Raw genomic sequence first — 18,326 nt, 5'->3', positions numbered from 1 at the left:
TTTTTGAAAATATTTAATAATTTTTTACTATTTCATCTCTAATAGTGATCTCTTCATATAATAATTTAATATTTTTTATATTCTATCACCTCCCCACTTATACTCACTTTTACTTTTAAATTTTTTTTTAATTTTAATTATTACGAGTACTATATGAAGCAACTCGGCAAGTAATAAAATACAGGGAATAATAAAATATGGAGGGAGTATTATGATAATTTATGTACATGCAATAGAAAAATGACGCGTAATGGTTGCCGCTACAGTTTCAATCAAAAATGCTGAAACCAAAGTAAAGGTGTCCCCACTATTCTCCTACCAGTGGGTAGATCTGTTCTCTCTTTCTTGCATTTCATTCCTCTCCTCAATTTTGCATATAAATACTCACTTCTTCACCCCACCCTTCTAACCTTTCTTCCTATTCTCCCGCATCTCTCTCTCTAGTCAACTATACTCTCTTATTACAGGTAATTTCTCTTCTTCTTTGATCTATAACTTTTGTTTTCTTGCTTATTTTCCATTTTTAATCTTCAGCTTCATGGGTTTCCTTAATTTTGGAGTATTTTGTTTGAATTTGAATTTGGATTTGATCTGTTTTCATTTTATTGCTTGCTGTTCTTGTTTGTTTGATTTAGTGCTGTGGATCTAGTATTGATTCATGCATTGGATGTATTATGGTGTTGCAATATTAAGCATGCTGACATCTCATTTAGATCTGTCATATTGTATGATTTTGAATAATATGATAAATAAAATTCTGTTTTTGAATAATATGATAAATAATATGATAAATAAAATCATAAATAAGGTAATTCAGTTGATTTGCAAATTGGGTTCCTTTTATTTTGAAGTAAATGTTGGATCTTGAATGTTATGTTATAAATCGATAATGTTGGAAATCTTAGAGTTCAGAAAATAGGTGTTTATTTGATTGATTTGTTTCCTACTATGGTTTTTTTTTATTGGATCACACTTCACATTTCAATGCCCAATTAAGCATGTCATTGATCGAGCTCGACTGACATTGACTTATGGATTTGATTCATTCTGATTCACTCACATTGATGCGCCTAATGCTGGTGGTATTTGTAGCTTACAATAGTATGAAATTTTGTTGGTGTTTCATGGAAATAAAGTATATGTTATTAATTGTTAGTGTCTGTTAATTAATTTGTTAGGTGAGATTTGTTTGATTATGTTGGTATATGACAGTTTGAGTCAGATGGCTTAGGGATCTGATTGATCATTATTCTCGACCTGTTAACATCGATAGATCCATCGCGTTTTTATGTGAAACACGTAGTGATCATTGATTGTTATCATTGATGAAAAGAAAGTCCAAGTAAATCTGGAATTTAAGATTGTATTTTTTCATGTTGGGTGTTTTCTGTTTTGTTCAAGATTAGTTTGCCTTTACATTCTGTCATTCTCATGCATGATCAATTTGTTCTGTTTTATTGCAGATAGTAAAAATGGTGAAAATTTGCTGTATTGGGGCTGGTTATGTGGGAGGCCCTACTATGGCCGTGATAGCACTCAAGTGCCCAAAGATCGAAGTTGTAGTGGTTGATATCTCTGTGTCTCGGATCACTGCATGGAACAGTGACCAGCTTCCGATCTATGAGCCAGGTCTAGAAGATGTAGTTAAGGAATGCCGTGGGAGAAACCTTTTCTTCAGCACTGATGTTGAAAAGCACGTTGCTGAGGCCGACATTGTTTTTGTCTCTGTCAATACCCCGACCAAAACCACGGGTCTTGGAGCAGGTAAAGCTGCTGATTTGACCTATTGGGAGAGTGCTGCCCGTATGATTGCTGATGTTTCAAAGTCTGACAAAATCGTTGTTGAGAAATCAACTGTGCCTGTGAAAACTGCTGAGGCAATCGAAAAGATTCTGACACACAACAGCAAAGGAATCAAATATCAGATCCTCTCAAATCCCGAGTTCCTTGCTGAAGGTACTGCTATTCAGGACCTTTTTAACCCTGACAGAGTTCTCATTGGTGGTCGGGAAACCCCAGAGGGCCTGAAGGCAGTCCAGTCATTAAAGGAAGTGTATGCTCAATGGGTTCCTGAGGACCAGATCTTGACCACTAATCTTTGGTCTGCTGAGCTTTCAAAGCTTGCTGCCAACGCGTTCTTAGCACAGAGGATTTCATCTGTGAATGCAATGTCAGCACTCTGTGAGGCAACCGGAGCAGATGTTACCGAAGTAGCATATGCTGTTGGTAAGGACACTAGGATTGGGTCCAAGTTTTTGAACGCTAGTGTCGGTTTTGGTGGGTCTTGCTTCCAGAAAGACATTCTGAACTTGGTATACATCTGTGAGTGCAATGGCCTCCCTGAGGTGGCTGAGTACTGGAAACAGGTCATCAAGGTCAATGATTACCAGAAGACCCGTTTTGTGAACAGGGTTGTTGCCTCCATGTTCAACACTGTTTCAAACAAAAAGATTGCTGTTCTTGGATTTGCATTCAAGAAGGATACAGGTGATACTAGGGAGACACCCGCCATTGATGTGTGCAAGGGGTTGTTGGGAGACAAGGCGAGGTTGAGCATCTATGACCCGCAAGTTACAGAGGACCAGATTCAGCGGGATCTCACAATGAAGAAGTTTGACTGGGACCATCCCATTCACCTCCAGCCCACAAGTCCGACAACTGTGAAGCAAGTCAGCGTGGTTTGGGATGCTTATGAGGCCACAAAAGATGCTCATGCTGTCTGCATTCTGACAGAATGGGATGAATTCAAGAAACTTGATTACAAGAGGATTTTTGACAACATGCAGAAGCCAGCTTTTGTGTTTGATGGAAGGAACATCGTGAATGCTGATGAGCTGAGGCAGATTGGGTTCATCGTGTACTCGATTGGTAAGCCTTTGGATCCCTGGCTGAAGGACATGCCTGCTGTGGCTTAGGTTTCGGTTAAGAGGTCTTTGCTGGTGCAGATTTGAGAGTTCATATCAGGATTCAATTTAGTTTCATTCATTCATATCTAGTGCTCTTCTAAGCTATTGTACTTTTAATTTTCTTTTTTATATTTTTCGCGGTACCCCAAGAAATATTCATTAACCAGGAACACAACCAGCTTTTGCAGACTTGGTTGCGTCCCTATATTTTATCTTGAATTGTATTTTTGATGCTGCAGCCTTTTGATAGAAATATGTATCTCCAATTTATGGACTTTGTTGTAACTTGTATTGAGTTAAAAAATAATTAGAAGTTCACACTTGTTTTTATAGTTGAAGACTTGAATGAGTTTTGAGTGCAATGGTTGAGCTATACCGGTTGATTCCATCATTCCAAGAAAAATAATGAAAAACATACAAGTTTAATTGTAGGAGAAAATACAAAGTTTCTATCAAGGGGTATTTATGTAAACACTATTTAACTTGGGTTAAATTCCATTACAGGGCGATTGGTTGGAGGGATAGGGATAAGAGGGATAAGGAGGCAGGATAAAGAGAGGGAATTGATAGGTGAGACAAGGATAAATAATTCTTATCCCATATTTGGTAAGTATGGGAAATAAATTAGGGATAAGTAATAAAATTATAAAGGGAAATTCTACGCTATAACCCTCAAGAGTTCAAAATTCTACGCTCTGCCCATGGTTTTTGAAATGTCTAGGTCCATTTATTAAGTGTATGGTAACCCACGTCATCAAGCATTTATGACGGACGTTAGGTGAGCATTAAAGAGATCACCTAATTCTAACTTTTCACTGTCACTTTCTCTCTCCTTCAGATTTCCCTCCTTAACTCACCCCTGTTTCATTTCTTCTCTTCTTTACGAATTTGATAAAAAAAAAAACCCTAAATTGCAAAGCAAAAAGGGACTTCTTTATTAGGAGTAGTGGCGAATAATCTAGGGTTTGCTTCTGCGAATTTTGGCGAAGAACTTAAGGTTGTGCGAAGAAGACATCTTTTGCGAAGAAGGTATGGTTGCTCTATCTTACCCTAACCCTTACAATTATGATGAAAGGTTGTTGATTGATGTTGCGATTGTTAGTGTAAATGCATAAAGGTTATAAATTTGCAATCTTTTTGTTAAGTATGTATTTATTATAGCTGCATGACCTTAATTGTGGGAGAAATCAGGGTCATTATGTGTTTTTCGGGTTGTTTGTGGCTGGGTTAGTTGATGTTTCTGGGTTATGGGATGGTTGTTTTTTTTTTTACCTGTGCAATTTGTATGTGTATGAGTTTGGTAGTTGTGAAGTGTTTTTACTTTGTGTTTGATGATTGTATGGGTAACACATTTTGCAGATGGTAGAGCAAAGGATTTTGAAAATTCATTATCGTGCTAATTGTGTTGATTTAACAATTGATGATGTGGATAAGTGTTTGTTAATTGATGTGATTAATGATATGTGTGAGGAGTTTGCAAATAGAGGGTTTGAGTTATCTAAATACCCTAGGCTGCATTACTGTTATAATTAGAAAGCTATTAATTTAGTTGATGATGGAACTTTGATGAATATGTTTGAGACTATTGAAAACAAAGAGATTGATATTTAGGTTGGTTGTTTGAGTGAGCCCTCCTTTATTCTGACTTTCAAGAACTGTTAAACCACAACAACTTAAGCCCAATGAACATGGCCTTAATTCTACAAGCTCAAATGTTGCTGGCCCACAAACTAATCATGAACCAGTAGCTGGTCCATCTCACTCAAAATCTGTACCAGAAGGCACACCTGTTAGCAGCCCTGTTTCTCATAAACCTGGCCCATTTGCTTCTTCATCTAAGCCACCTAGATCCAAACTACCAGTCAAGAGAAAGAGCCCAAGAATTTCAGCTCCACAAAACTCACCTCCATAAAAACTTAGCTTCATTACACCCATCTATCCCTTTGTCTACTGGTAGTAGGAGGTTGCCAAGGTTGTTAGAGGAAATATCCTTTTTTCCCCTCCTCATGTTTCACTAGCAGCCTCTAACAACAATTTAGAACATTCAAACCATTCCCAATTTTCTTCACCTTCATCAACTAGGAGGAGCCCGAGGTTGCAATTGCAGCAAGGCCAAAGTTCATCACCAATCCCTCAGGCAAACCCTAGTGTCTCTCCTAAACCAGCAAGAGTTAGGCGTAGAACAGTCATATTCCCTCATGGCAAGAAAATAATGCCTCATAACACTGCTAGGTTGAAGGGGATTCATATACCATCAACTCAAGAGTCACAAGTGACAGAGCCAGTACATAATACAAGGGGTAGGTGTAGATCAAGAGATCCTGATGTATGTTATGAAGAAGAAGGAAGTTCTTCCGGATCTGACAGCGAAGGTGAGTATGTACCCCTAAATGAGGAAGAGGATGAAGAGAGTGATGATAATGTTATGGAAGAGAATGTCAAAGATCTTTTAAATCATAACTTCATAGATGGTAATTGGGAGCCATTTCAAGCACTTGAGAGAACATTTGAGGTTGATGGTTGTTTGAGTAAGCTATATAAAAATGGTGAGGTGTATGATGATGCTATGATAGGAAAGATAAGCTTGAGAGCATGGCAACTGTTTGTGGACAGGAAACATTTCAAGGATGTGCTGAGAGACTATTGCATCCAGGAAGGATTTGCATTAGTTGTTAGGAGGGCAGAGCATGATAGGTACACTGCAGAGTGTGCTGACATTAGATGCTCTTGGAGAATTCATGCAAGCATGTTGAATGATGGATGTACTTGGGCTATAAAGAGTATTAAGATCCCCATGTCTGTGACTTGAATCTAGTCCACAACCCTATGTGCAACTGTGAGTGGGCAGCAAAGAAGTTGTTGGATGACATTAGAGTAAGCCTTGAGATCAAAGGGAAAGCAATTAATGAATTGTTGTGGGAAAGATTTGGTATTACTATGGCTATCTCAACTGTGTATAAGATGAAACGCATTGCTATGAAGATGATTCAAGGTGGTCATGATGATTCTTACAACAAGTTGATAGCATATTGCCACTTACTGAAAGAAAGAAACCCTGGTACAATTGCTTTTTGTACATGGAAGGAGTTACAACAGCCTGAGCACCCTTTGCAGTTTAGGTCTATCTTTATTAGCTATGCTGCTCAGTTCAGAGGTCTTATAGAAGGTTGTAGAGGATTAATTGGAGTTGATGGATGCCACCTAAAAGGGAATTATGGTGGAGTCCTATTGTCAGCTGTCTCATTGGATGGAAACAATGAGATCTTCCCTATTGCAGTAGCAGTGGTTGACTCAGAGAACAAGCAGACATGGTGTTGGTTTTTTCACCACTTAAAGGAAATTTTGACTGAAATAGGAAGAACTGATTGAACCATAATGTTATACAGACAAAAGGTATGTAATGGTCCTTTTAATTATTATAGAATTGAATTTGGGTTATTATTAGCACTAACTGTCATTTGTATGTGGTGGCAGGGTATTGATCCCTCCTTGGATCAAATATGGCCCAAGGTTCCTAGGAGGTACTGTGAAAGACATCTGTGCAAGATTTTCAAGTCTCAGTACCGCATAATCTGTTTTGGGCAGCCACTAATGTATACTCAGAGTTCAACTTTAGGAAGGCATAAATCAAGCTGCAATCAGTTGCTGGGTTGGGAGTTGTCAAGTGGTTTAGAGAACTTGGTCCACTTGACAGATGGACTAGGTGGAGATTTAATAGCCAACTATGTTCAGATAAGAACACTAATAACTTTGTGGAGAGCTTCAACAACACAATTGGAATTGACAAGAACTACCCCATTCTCACCCTTTTGGAAGGTATTGAAAGTACCTTCTTTTTTACTTGCTATTAAGTTGACTGTATGACAACATTGTGTACTTTTTGGTGTAGGTGTTAGGAGAATAGAAATGGTTAGGCATGCTACAAGACAACAAAGCAGTGAGCAATGGGTTGATGGATTTTGGCCCATAACATCAGACAAAGAGTCAGGGTTCTGATGAAAGAGTCCAGGTTTTGTCATGCTTACCCAGCTGGAAGGAGTGAGTATGAAATCTCAGATGGTAAAAGTATGCTCCTTGTCTCATTGAACTCAAGGACTTGTGTATGTGGAGGGTGGCAAATCAGTGGGATTCCATGTAGACATGGAATTAAGGCACTGTTAGATGTTGGAAAAGAGCCAATTGATTATGTCAGTGAGTGGTATTCATTGGCTAGGTATAAGGCAGCTTATGCTGGGAACATCTTGCCCATCCCAGATCCTGAACAGTGGCCTAATTTGGAATTCCCAAAGATGGTGCCTCCACCAATCAAAAGAAGTGTGGGTAGACCCTCAAGAATTAGAAGAAGAGAGGAGGGAGAGCAAAGAAAAGGAAAGAGAAGTGCTACTGTGAAATGCCAGAAATGTCAACAATATGGACATAACACTTTAACTTGCAAGGGGGGAGCAACTAAGAAGGAGTTGCTAGCACAACAGGGGAAGACAACACAGCAAGCTAAAGGTAAGGGCAAAATGGCTACAAGGCAATGCAGTCAACCAAGTAACACCAACTTGATTGAGCTCAAGATACATGGAGCTACATCATCACAGTTAATTCCCAAGACCCAGCCAGTGCACATTCCTACTTCAAGTTAGCCACCATCTACCAGAAACAGGTCCATGCCACCTCCCAAAACCAGTTCCAGCCAACCTATCCCAAGACCAAGTACTAGATCAGATGCCAGAGGTTCTGCATCCACTCAGCCTCCACCATCATCAGAATTGCACCAGAGCATTAGCCCAAAGAGGCAAAAAATTATGAACAGGTTGTCAATGCTGTAATTTGATCCCCTGTTGCAGTTCTTTTGGCATCACTTTTGCAAAGAACATTACTCTGAGTTTGTATCACTTAAGTGGTTTATTTTAACTAGCAAATTGCTTTATTTCAGTGCCTTTTTTTTTACTAGAAAACTGCTTAAATTATGGGTTTGTTTATTGTAACCAACAGTTATGATGTTGATATGATTAGACCATCTCAGTGATGATGTTTATATGTTTAGCAAATTTTGTCATGTCTTATATAATTAGCCCATCTTAGTCATGTCTTATATGGCTATTTGTAATTGCAAATATATAATGCATGAATGAACACAAGAACACAATTAAATCAAAACCCAAATTTATTTATACCATATATCATTTAATCTGGGTTACAATTGCACCAAATTTGGCAATTACAATCGATTACCCCATTTTTAAGCATAAAAATCACCACTAAAATAACATACATAAACACTCCAACCCTCACAATTTCCCTAACATAAGACATAAAATCTTCCAGATTCAACATCACTGCTTCAATCCCATTGCTGTTGTTCTTCAGCGCATCAAGCCCTTCAATATCACTCTCATCCAGCCACTTGAAGAATCCACAATCATTGCACTTGAAAAAAGCTTTCCTTGGGTTCCGGTTCGTGGTTGAGATCTTCATCTTCGCAATTTTGGGTGGCTTGCACCAACATCGTGGGCTGATAAACTCTAAAGCACAAGTCGAATTTGAAGAAAAAGAGCTGCGAGAGCTTGTTGAAGACATGAATGCGTTTTAGAGAGAGAAAACTATAGAAACCCTAATTAAATTGTAATTTGGGGAAAAATAAGGGGAAGGGTTATTAATAAAGGGAGGGAATGGAGAGAAGTATAATTAGAGGGAATTTTTCCTACCAAACTTAACTTATCTGACAAAAACGCTGATTCAATTAAGTTAACGGAACCATATCAACGGACACTTAACGCCAAGGTTACTGTACACTTACTAAATGGACCTTGGGGTTATAGTGTAGACATTTCAAAAACCATGGGCACAGCGTAGAATTTCGAACTCCTGAGTTCAGTTTGTTTTAGAGGGTTTATGAGTGATTTAAAGAGTGCATATATTGCTGAAAATTTGTGTGGAATAGGTATTAATGCCCCTTTGTAATTTTGGTTTGTAGGAGACTTCCAAGTGAGTGATTTTATTTAGTCGTGGCGACTTTGAGATCATATTCAAGGTATGTTCGCGTACTTGGTAATTATTTGAATATGTAGAAGTATGCTAGGCTTTGTTAAATTAATTTCAAGTAGTATCATGATAGGTGTTGGTTGGAATCTGTTGATTGGATTGATGTTGGTAAATGATTTGTGATGTATGAATTGTTTATGATAAATTGGTGATTAGAATTAATTATGTTGGCATGTTAATTATGAACCACACTTTAATTGTTGGCATGATGGAGAACATGTTTAATTAAACTAAATTTTTAATTTAGTTTGGAATATGAAAAGGAAATTTTATTATGGTTCAATAATTTTAATTGATGCTATAAGCATGAGGGAGGAGCTATTTAAGTGTCTTAATACACAGGAATAAATTATATTGCGGTGCCTATGTGCACTTAAGGTGTTCTAAACACCGAGGGATAGGATTTGCTGGACTTTATGCGCTTTAGGTGTTATATAACACCGAAGTAGTTTAAAAAGGATTTAACATTAAATTTATATGGTCACTAATTATTCAAGAATTAAATTGTTATGTTTGATTGCTTGAATGAAGTATAATGTTTGATTGTGTTATGGTTTGAGAGTCATCACCAAGTATAATAATATGTAAACAACGTAAAGTGAAAGAGATTACGCACCAAAATTCTTGGATTGTATATACCTCGAGTATGGACATATGGGGGGAGTTATGGGGTTTTATATTTAACTATGACTTCTACTGGGAGTACAGGATGCTGTATTTTCCTTTTTATTTATTTTATGCGCAGGATGTCCAGTCACTTCATGTGACATTTGCCTACCCGGTTAGCTCCCGGTGTAGTTTACCTCAATTTATTTGGGGCAGGGATTTGGTGGGAAACCCGTTCGATGCGTAATCAAATTAAATAAGCAATTCATTTATTTATTGGTTGGTCATTTGGTATGTTGTATACTTGTAAACAGGTGCAACAAGGTAAGTTGTGTGATGATAGGATGAAAGCATGTTAGTGTGTTTTATTACGCTTATGTACTCAGCGTTGCTGATTGTGTGTTGTATGTTTGTTTGGCCTTGTCTTTACCTTGGCCCTACGACGACCGATTTCTAATGGCGAGTAGTGGGGACAAGTAGAGAGAAGTTTTTCAGGTGATGAAACATTTTCATGATGGGCTTGAGTGAAGAGCGATTCATGCTTAGTTTCTATAGGAATATGACGTGTTTTATTTGCTTTGAATATTATTTATTTTATTATGCTCATGAGATTGACGTAAATATTTTTAGTATTATTTGGTTTTAAGGGCCTACGATGATTCCAAGTTGTAGATTGACTTTGTTTGACTTTACTTTCGTTTTGTTTGACTTTTAAGTTGACTTGTTTTGAATTGTTTTTAAAGAAAGTCTTCCGCTGTGTGTCTTTGATATTTGCCTTAGCCGTTTTCACGGTGGCAGTAATGTCTTAGATTTTCCTATTTCGTATTTTAAAAGGGCAAAACAGGTATTTAAAGGAAAGGAATTTCTAGGGTGTTACAGTAATAAATCCTCTTATATAAGTGTGGATAACCGGTGATCTCATTATCCATGAATTGTTGAGCTAAAATCCATTGCTCTTGATCACCCATGAACAAGGTGGCAACACAATGAAAGCCGCAATTACTATCACCAATGACATCATTCCACCCCGTTATGTAAGGCAATATAGGTCCGGGGAGCAAGTGAGCGTACCTACATTGTTCGATGTTGAATCCATTTCCTCCTAAAAAAAATACACATTCGTAATTGGTAGATAATAAATCATCAATTATTAGATATGTATGCTATAAAAAACATTATTACAAAAAAATAAAACATATCGGATTCAGTTTGACGGTTTTGCCTTGAACCATGTTGGCTCGACCTTCTCCCTCCATGACCGCTAGTGTTACGCTCAACATTCTCGAAATGGCTACGATCACACCTAGTAGAACGATCCCGTGGTCGACCCCATGTTGAGTGATTCACTTCCGGATCCTCAAGATCTGAATGATTCGGATGCAGCTCATCTTCAATAATGCGAGAAACATTCCGAACCGTATCAAGGTCACTAGCCAAAACCTCATCGACAAGGGAACGAAAATGTGTTGCTTCTTCTGCCGACTCGTCGACGAACTGCGGTATATCAACACCATCACCAATGACAAGGATCTGCCGAAATGGATGAATTTGGTTGCAATACAATCTTTTCTTATCATGCATTGAATCATAAATCTGGCAAGCACATGGTATCCCATGGGTGATCCGTAGAGCACAATCGCAACGCACATGTACCTCGTAACTCAACTCTCTCATTCTTTCCGTCTCATCGTAAAGAACAGACAGACAATGATGAGAAACTTTTCCATTTAGTCGCTGCAACGGCATGTGCCTGTACTTCTCACCCACTTTAGATCTACTAGCCTCCAAAGCGTTATGTATTCCAACGATCAGATTTCCAATCTGGAAATGCACTCGAGCCCATACCGTATCTAAAGAACCAGTCGATGATTCCATCCAACTCTTGACTGCCGAGTGTTGACTCTCAATTCTACATGTACAAACGTTACCATAGTGCATAACCCTATTCGTCCAACATGTCACAAATTTCTCTTTCTAGGGGAGCCAAGTAGTCTCAACATAATCCACAACTTTCGGATATCGACCCCAACTTGTTTTCAATCTCTGCAAGGCTAACTCATATTCCGGCTCAGATGTAGCATCCATGACTCGTTTCCACCTACCATTTTTTTAACTTTGCACCCACAGTCTTGTCCTTGAACAATCCAGTCACATAAGCTTCGACATCCTTATTAATGTGCCACCTACAAAGTAAATGCGTAGTGTGAGGAAACTCGACTTTCAATGCTGCACAAAGTCCAAGCTCAAGGTCAGTTAAGAACACTGATGGCTCCCGTTGGTATCCGATCAAATCCCTCAATCTCTAAAGCACCCATCGATAACTAGCCCGTGTCTCGTTTCTCATGAACACATAGCCAACAAGGAAATTTTGATTGGTCGGTGTAACCCCAACTATCTCAAAGAATGGCATGCCGCATCTATTTGTCTTGTACGTAGAGTCCATACCAATCACGTACGGATACGTGCGTCACAAGTTTCACGTGATCGGATGCACCATGAATGCATGCTGTAAAACACCGATGTCATCAGCCATAACCCAGTAAATGTAGTGACTCTCTCTAGCCAAATGCAGAAATTGTTGAACCACTCCTCTTCCTTCAGACTCCTCCATTATGATGTCACTTCTACAATTGTATATATGCCTGATGTTTGGATGATCTTCAGGAAATTGCTCTATAATGGTTTCCATCATATTAAGAGGCGCAACCTTTGACCTCGTCAAGTTACGCACAACCTGTTTCGCTCCTGAACTAAGACCGCTGATTTGTCGATGACCTTCAAGATACACAATGGATGGATGATTGTGGGTGCCGGTTACATCATTTTTAGCACGGATCCTCCAACCATCGGTGCTTCTCTCGTAATAAATCTTGATGTAGAAAGGACACCCAACGAACTTGGTTTTAGCGTCCTTACGAATCACATTCTCCAAATTAAATCTCTTAGCCTTTTCTTCCGACCATGATCGCAAGACAAATATCGATACAGCTGACCATCAGTGGTTTTTTAGAACGATGATGAGACGAATAGAAATCCAGTTGGCCGGGCAATTTCTTTCGCCCATTCAACAGCAGCATCATAACTAGGAAACACTGTGTCGGTTTGAAAATGGCCACTATAATTCACACCATCACCACCGTTTTCTGATTCCGAATCCTATATAAAAAACCACAAAACAAACTACTTAAGAACCCATATAATAATAATAATAATAATAATAATAATAATAATAATAATAGTTAAATATTAATAATAATTAAATAATATAATAATAATTTATTTAATAATAATAAACGACATAAATATAATAATAACAATAATAAGTAGAAATGCCTGAAATGTTTGAATGTACCATGGAAGAAACGCTTGAAAATTTAGAATCTACCATGGAACATTCTAAAATTTCAGGCGTTTCTACCACGGTTCGCCTGATATTTTAGTATGTCCCATGGTAGATTCTAAATTTTCAGGCGTTCCCATGAACATTTGAAAGTACTATGTGGAACGCCTGCTATTTTTGAATCTACCATGGGACATACTAAAATATCAAGCGATTTATGGTAGGAACGCCTGAAATTAGAATGTCCCATGGTAAATTCTAAATTTTCAGGAGTTTCTAAAAAATTCATCCGTACGCACAGGCGACCTCTCCAGTGGCGTCGTCAATTCCGCAAACTCGTCCATTCACCGCTTGTGTAAATCGTTTTTGAATTAGTATTTTTTTTTTTTGAAATTATGACGTGGAAAGGTGGATGGTGGTTGTCTGGTGCCGGTGGTTGATTGGTGGCTGGTGGGGTAAAAATAAAATAGGGTAAATTTATAAGGGGTAAAAGTAAATTTGAGTAAGAGTAAACTAGGGTAAAATTAAAAGGGGGCATGTTTGTAATGTCGTGTTAAAATACGGGCGTTACCCGGTAAATATTGGACGCGATTTAGCAATTCACTTTTTTTTGTTACAGTGGTATTTTTAATGTACTATTATACATGTATTTTATACTACTAGAGTATGGGTTGTGTTAGTAGTACTATTTATAATTATTATAGGTACCAGTAGTACAATAATATTTGATGACAATTTATATACTTATTTGTTCCACTAGAAAAACATTTTTCAACTACTCTTTTGTCTTATTCATGCTATTTACTTGCCACGTAAATAGTAGCTATGTGTAAATACTTAACCAAGACCATTGCTTTTGAATTGTAATACGCCATCATAAGTAATGTTATCTTATAACGAACACTACCCTCTAAGGTTAACACAACTACCTAGAGCAGGGCATCATGCCGTGCCTCGCCGTGTTAGGAGGTGGGTCGTGCAGTGCCGTGTCGGGCCAGGGTGATGGCAGGCCGTGCCGTGCCGGGCCACCAAATGGCACAGCCGGGTTGCGTGCCAACCCATTATTTTTATTATTAATTAATTAATTTTAATATTTTATTATTTATAGTTCTTTATATTTTATTCTTTATATTATTTTTATTTTTATTATTTATGGTTTTTTAGTTATTTTTATTATTATGGTTCGTATTGGCGGGCAAAAAGTTCGTGTCGCCCGCGAGCTCGTGCCGAATTTTTATTTTTTTTGTTCACGGCACGACCCACGACCCATCCCTCGTTCCTCGTGCTGTGGCGTGCCGCTACAAGGCTCGTGCCGTGTCAGGCCATTCCCGTGTCGCCCGCGGGCCGGCCCGATCCATGCCCAGCTCTACAACTACCCAAAAGAAAGCGAATGACCCCAAAGTTCAAATTATTTAAAAATTAGGAAAAATTCATTTAATACCAACTTTGATCAATAATTCATTGTAAATTTACTATAAATAATCCTAGTTTTCGTTTATTATGCAATAATTCCAACTTTCATATGTGTTTTTTTTTCTTCAATCCCAGCAGGTCATCAACCTGATGTAATTTAACACGTGATTGGTATAAAAATTAAAAAATAAATATAAAAAATAAAAAAAAAATCCAAAATTAAAAAGAAAGGAAAGAAAAAAAGAAAGCCATCGGCCACCAACGATGGTGGCCTCCTCACCCACCGCTCCACCTCTACCCTAACCCCAAACCACTGGAAAACGACTCCTTCCCTTCCCCACACCTAATGTAATACTCCTTCCTGCCCCCATCCCCGAAAATGCCCCCTTCCTAGCATAATTTGACCATAAAACCATTCAATAAGGGTCCGACTGTTAGAATAAAAAAACCTATCAAAATCAATCTGACCCAGGTCTAATCCTAGCATAACCAATTCGGTCTTCCATTCATGAATTTTATTAGTTTCCGGTCTTTAGTTCAATTTAGTTTGATCTTAAACCAGTGGACAACCCTCAATAACACAATCGAGTTTTCAGTCTTTATTTCTGTTCAGTTTGATCTTAAACAAGTGAACAACCCTTAATAGCATAATCCGATATAAAACTTGCAAGAGTTGGCTTAAGTGGTAAAAGGTCTCGGGTTCAAGCCTCACCGTATGCAGAAACTCTTGTTGGGAGACTCACCCACCATAAGTCAAGTGTGCGACCTGGATCGAATCCGAATGTAGTCTAAACTAAGCTGCGGTGAGCCGGGTAGACATCCCTAAAAAAAAAAAAAATCCGACCATAAAACTATTCATTAGGGGTCCATCCGTCCGAATAGAAACAAAAGTCAAAAGTAGTCATAAACTATTGACCCTTGATCCAATAGAAGTATTTACTTTCATGCAGGAGTCTCCCTCCCAAATATGAAATACCCTATAACACAACATAGTATCATCAAAAGAAGCCGGTTGGGTCTGCACTTGTTCGACTTAGCTTATGTTTTTCACCCTCTTCTGATACTCACTTCCAACGTTCACTCTTTTCTTACACTACTAAACCAGAAACCCTTCTCCTTTTTTCTTGGGATTTTCATCTTCAAATCATCAAAAGAATCAAAACCCAGATTTTATTTCCTTCCAATTTTTGTTACCACCCAAGAATTTAATTCCTCTGAAATAATACCCAAATCTTTTCTGATTTTTCAAACCCTTTTCTGGGTTCCTCTGTTCTTCCCGTTATAGCAGTCAAGAATTTCATTCTGATCTTTCTGAAAAATTAATCACTTTGTTTAATTTTTCTGAGTTATTTTTGTTTCCAAGAACTCCAAAAATGAAGAAGAAAGATATCAAAAAGAAGTCTTTACAGAAAATCAGAGCAAAAGATGGGTCTGTCAGAGATCAACTAATACCCTTAAATTCATCAAAAAATTCAGAAAATATACACAAAATTCAAATGGGTATTGGAAAAAATCATCATTTGAGTAGTAAATTGCAAGAATTTTCCATTAAATCTTCGTGGGTATCTTCTGAAATGTACAAAAATGGCAGAAAATTCGTCTGCAAATTATGTGGAAAAGGGTTCAAGTCTGCTAGAGCTGTGTTTGGGCATTTGAGATGTCATTCAAAGAGAAAATCTGAGGCTGAATTTGAGGATTGTTCTGTCAATGAAGGCTTGTTGGAGCAGGAACTAAGTAAGCAGCCGGAGACGCCTCGAAAGAAAAGATCAGGAAGGAGGTATACTGATAAAACTAATTGTTCTAATAGCACTTCTTGGTGTAATTTGTATGGCTCAAATTCTTCTGTTACCGATGAAGAAGAATTATTAGATATTGCTGCTTCTTTGTTGATGCTTTCTAAGGGTGGGTTTTATTCTGTTGATCATGTTTCTGATAACGATGATGCTTCGGTAAAATTAGAACCTAGACTGTCTATTAACTCTGTTAGTAATGATGCTAATGGTGTTGATAATATGGCCGAACGCGCTGCTGCTGTTGAATCAGGGTTATATGTTGATTCAGGGTTATATGTTGATGTTTTGAGAAGTGCGTGTGATTCTGTAAATGAGAACAGAAAAGAATTTCAGGGTTTTGATTGTGGGTTGTCTTTGAACCAGATTGAGAATATTGAACATGGACCTGTTTCTGATGTTGAGATTCAGTCTGATATGCTGCTGTATGATGCTGGAATTAAGAATGGGGCTATTGGGGTTCTTGTGGATGGTACATTGTTTAGTAATTCGAATGCTATTACTTGTGTTCCTGCTGCCGAAGAAACAAAGTATGAGTCTGTCGATGTTGGTGCTCGTATGTATGATGAATCAAATTTAAGAACTTGTGGTCGAACAAATCAAGATAACATTGGAAGTGGACCTAGTGTTCATAGTGAGCAGGAATCTGTGTTGTTTGATGCCAAAATCAATTATGCTAGTGTGGTTTTGGAAGAAGATAAAATGGCTATTAAATTGAGTCCAAAGTGCAGTGATCCTGTGATTGAAGAAAAAAAGCATGAGAATGTAGGAGTTGCTGATCAAACACCTGATAAATGTAATTCAGGAGTTAGTGAACCACCAATGGAAAATTCTTCCTCCGAAAAGTGCCAGAAGCATGTCTGCAGTATCTGCAAGAAGAGTTTCCTGTCATATCAGTCTTTGGGAGGCCATCGTTTGCACTGCCAGAGGCTTTGTCGTTTGGAAATCCAAGCACACATGAATGCGAACATAAGTACTAACATCATTACTCATGGTGAGAAAGATGGTGTCGAAGATGGGATGAAAATTGGGGATAACAAAACGAAGAAGAGATGGAACCACGACAATGATAAGAAGAAGAGATGGAAGAAGCACAGATGTCTGATGTGTAACAAAGATTTTCGCTCAGGCCAAGCTTTGGGTGGACATATGAGGGCTCATTATCAGAGCAAAGATCATGCCAACGAGGCAGAGAATGTGGCTTATGATAAAGAAAATTTAGCAGATGTCGAAGAAGAGAGAAAAGAAGAGAATGATACCTATGATGATAAAATCTTAGCAGCAGTCAGAGATCTAAGAAAGCAAGAGAATGATGTTTGCTCCAACAAAATTCAGCAGTCATTAAAGGAAAGACAAATGATCATCGTGCCCCAAGGCAACATACCCTTGATGATCTAGTTTTAGCATAATTGTGACTGATTTCTACCAACATTGTTTTTGTAAAGATAGGAGGAGGTGAGACCTTATTTTCGAGTTTGAACTGCTAGCTGATTAGATTCTGACTGTTTTTGTGGAACACTTCGTTCTAACTTGTTTCCTTTTTGTCTCATTATAGTCGCCTTGTTCTAACTAGCAATTCATTTTATCCAAACAAATGTGAACTATATTGAAGAATTCATCTCATTTGTAGTTAAATGTTGCTGTAACATCTGGTTGGTGGCTATGTGATATAGATTGATGAGCTAGACGCTTAAATGAAAGTTTTCTGTTTATTAGTATCCAAGGAACTTTTTGGGTCATTGCATTTTGCTGGTCCTGCAATTCCTTATGTATCTGCAGTATTTGTACTTTTTTTTTTCTTTTTGACAGAGGGCAAAAAAATCATATGTGATTTCCTGCAAGATCTTTGCTTCTCTAGTAAGTAGTAACTAACGCCTGCAAGGAGTGCGGATTACAATCAACAGTTATAACAGTGGAATTTGGGACGCGACTACCAATTATGGTCCAGGCATTCCTGTAAAGAAGTGTAGGTGATCACTTCCATCTAGCATTGCAGCCACATTTGGTTTGGTGTTGACAGTTAGGTGCAGCGTTCGTTCCATTCTGAATTACCAATCTCAGCCGTGTTCAATACTTTTCAGAATGCTCGGTGCATTTAGTATTACCCTTTTTGAGACTTATTTCCTTCTTCCCTGCTTCCATTGCTCCACTGGAAGAAATCAAACTGATGGTGCTACCTAGGTTTGGTGAAACAATTATATGAATGATATTGGTCTTGTGACTAGGAGTTGTAGCTTC

At 38.0% G+C, this 18,326-nt stretch overlaps 3 protein-coding genes across 3 annotated transcripts; 2 read left to right on the top strand and 1 right to left on the bottom strand.

Moving 5' to 3' along the window:
* The first annotated feature begins 322 nt into the window (after positions 1-322).
* Positions 323-3,244, top strand: LOC110735086 (UDP-glucose 6-dehydrogenase 1). Its single transcript, XM_021915226.1, has 2 exons — positions 323-467; positions 1,464-3,244. Exon 2 carries the CDS (start codon positions 1,473-1,475, stop codon positions 2,913-2,915), a length of 1,443 nt encoding a protein of 480 aa, XP_021770918.1. The 5' UTR covers positions 323-467; positions 1,464-1,472; the 3' UTR covers positions 2,916-3,244.
* Positions 3,245-8,081: 4,837 nt separating this feature from the next.
* Positions 8,082-12,234, bottom strand: LOC110734894. Its single transcript, XM_021915022.1, has 5 exons — positions 12,063-12,234; positions 11,660-11,771; positions 10,817-11,454; positions 10,456-10,647; positions 8,082-8,419 (listed from the first exon to the last, which is right to left on the bottom strand). The coding sequence occupies exons 1-5, from the start codon at positions 12,232-12,234 to the stop codon at positions 8,082-8,084; spliced, it is 1,452 nt and encodes a 483-aa protein (XP_021770714.1).
* A 3,437-nt stretch (positions 12,235-15,671) lies between these two features.
* On the top strand, positions 15,672-17,486 carry LOC110734893. The gene has a single exon (XM_021915021.1). It carries the CDS (start codon positions 15,672-15,674, stop codon positions 17,484-17,486), a length of 1,815 nt encoding a protein of 604 aa, XP_021770713.1.
* Positions 17,487-18,326: the final 840 nt, after the last annotated feature.

The sequence above is a fragment of the Chenopodium quinoa genome, unplaced genomic scaffold, assembly GCF_001683475.1.
Source record: "Chenopodium quinoa cultivar QQ74 unplaced genomic scaffold, ASM168347v1, whole genome shotgun sequence".
NCBI classification, from domain to species: Eukaryota; Viridiplantae; Streptophyta; class Magnoliopsida; order Caryophyllales; family Amaranthaceae; genus Chenopodium; species Chenopodium quinoa.
The sequence above is the reverse complement of the archived record's forward strand: the minus strand, read 5'-3'. Positions and strand labels throughout refer to the sequence as shown.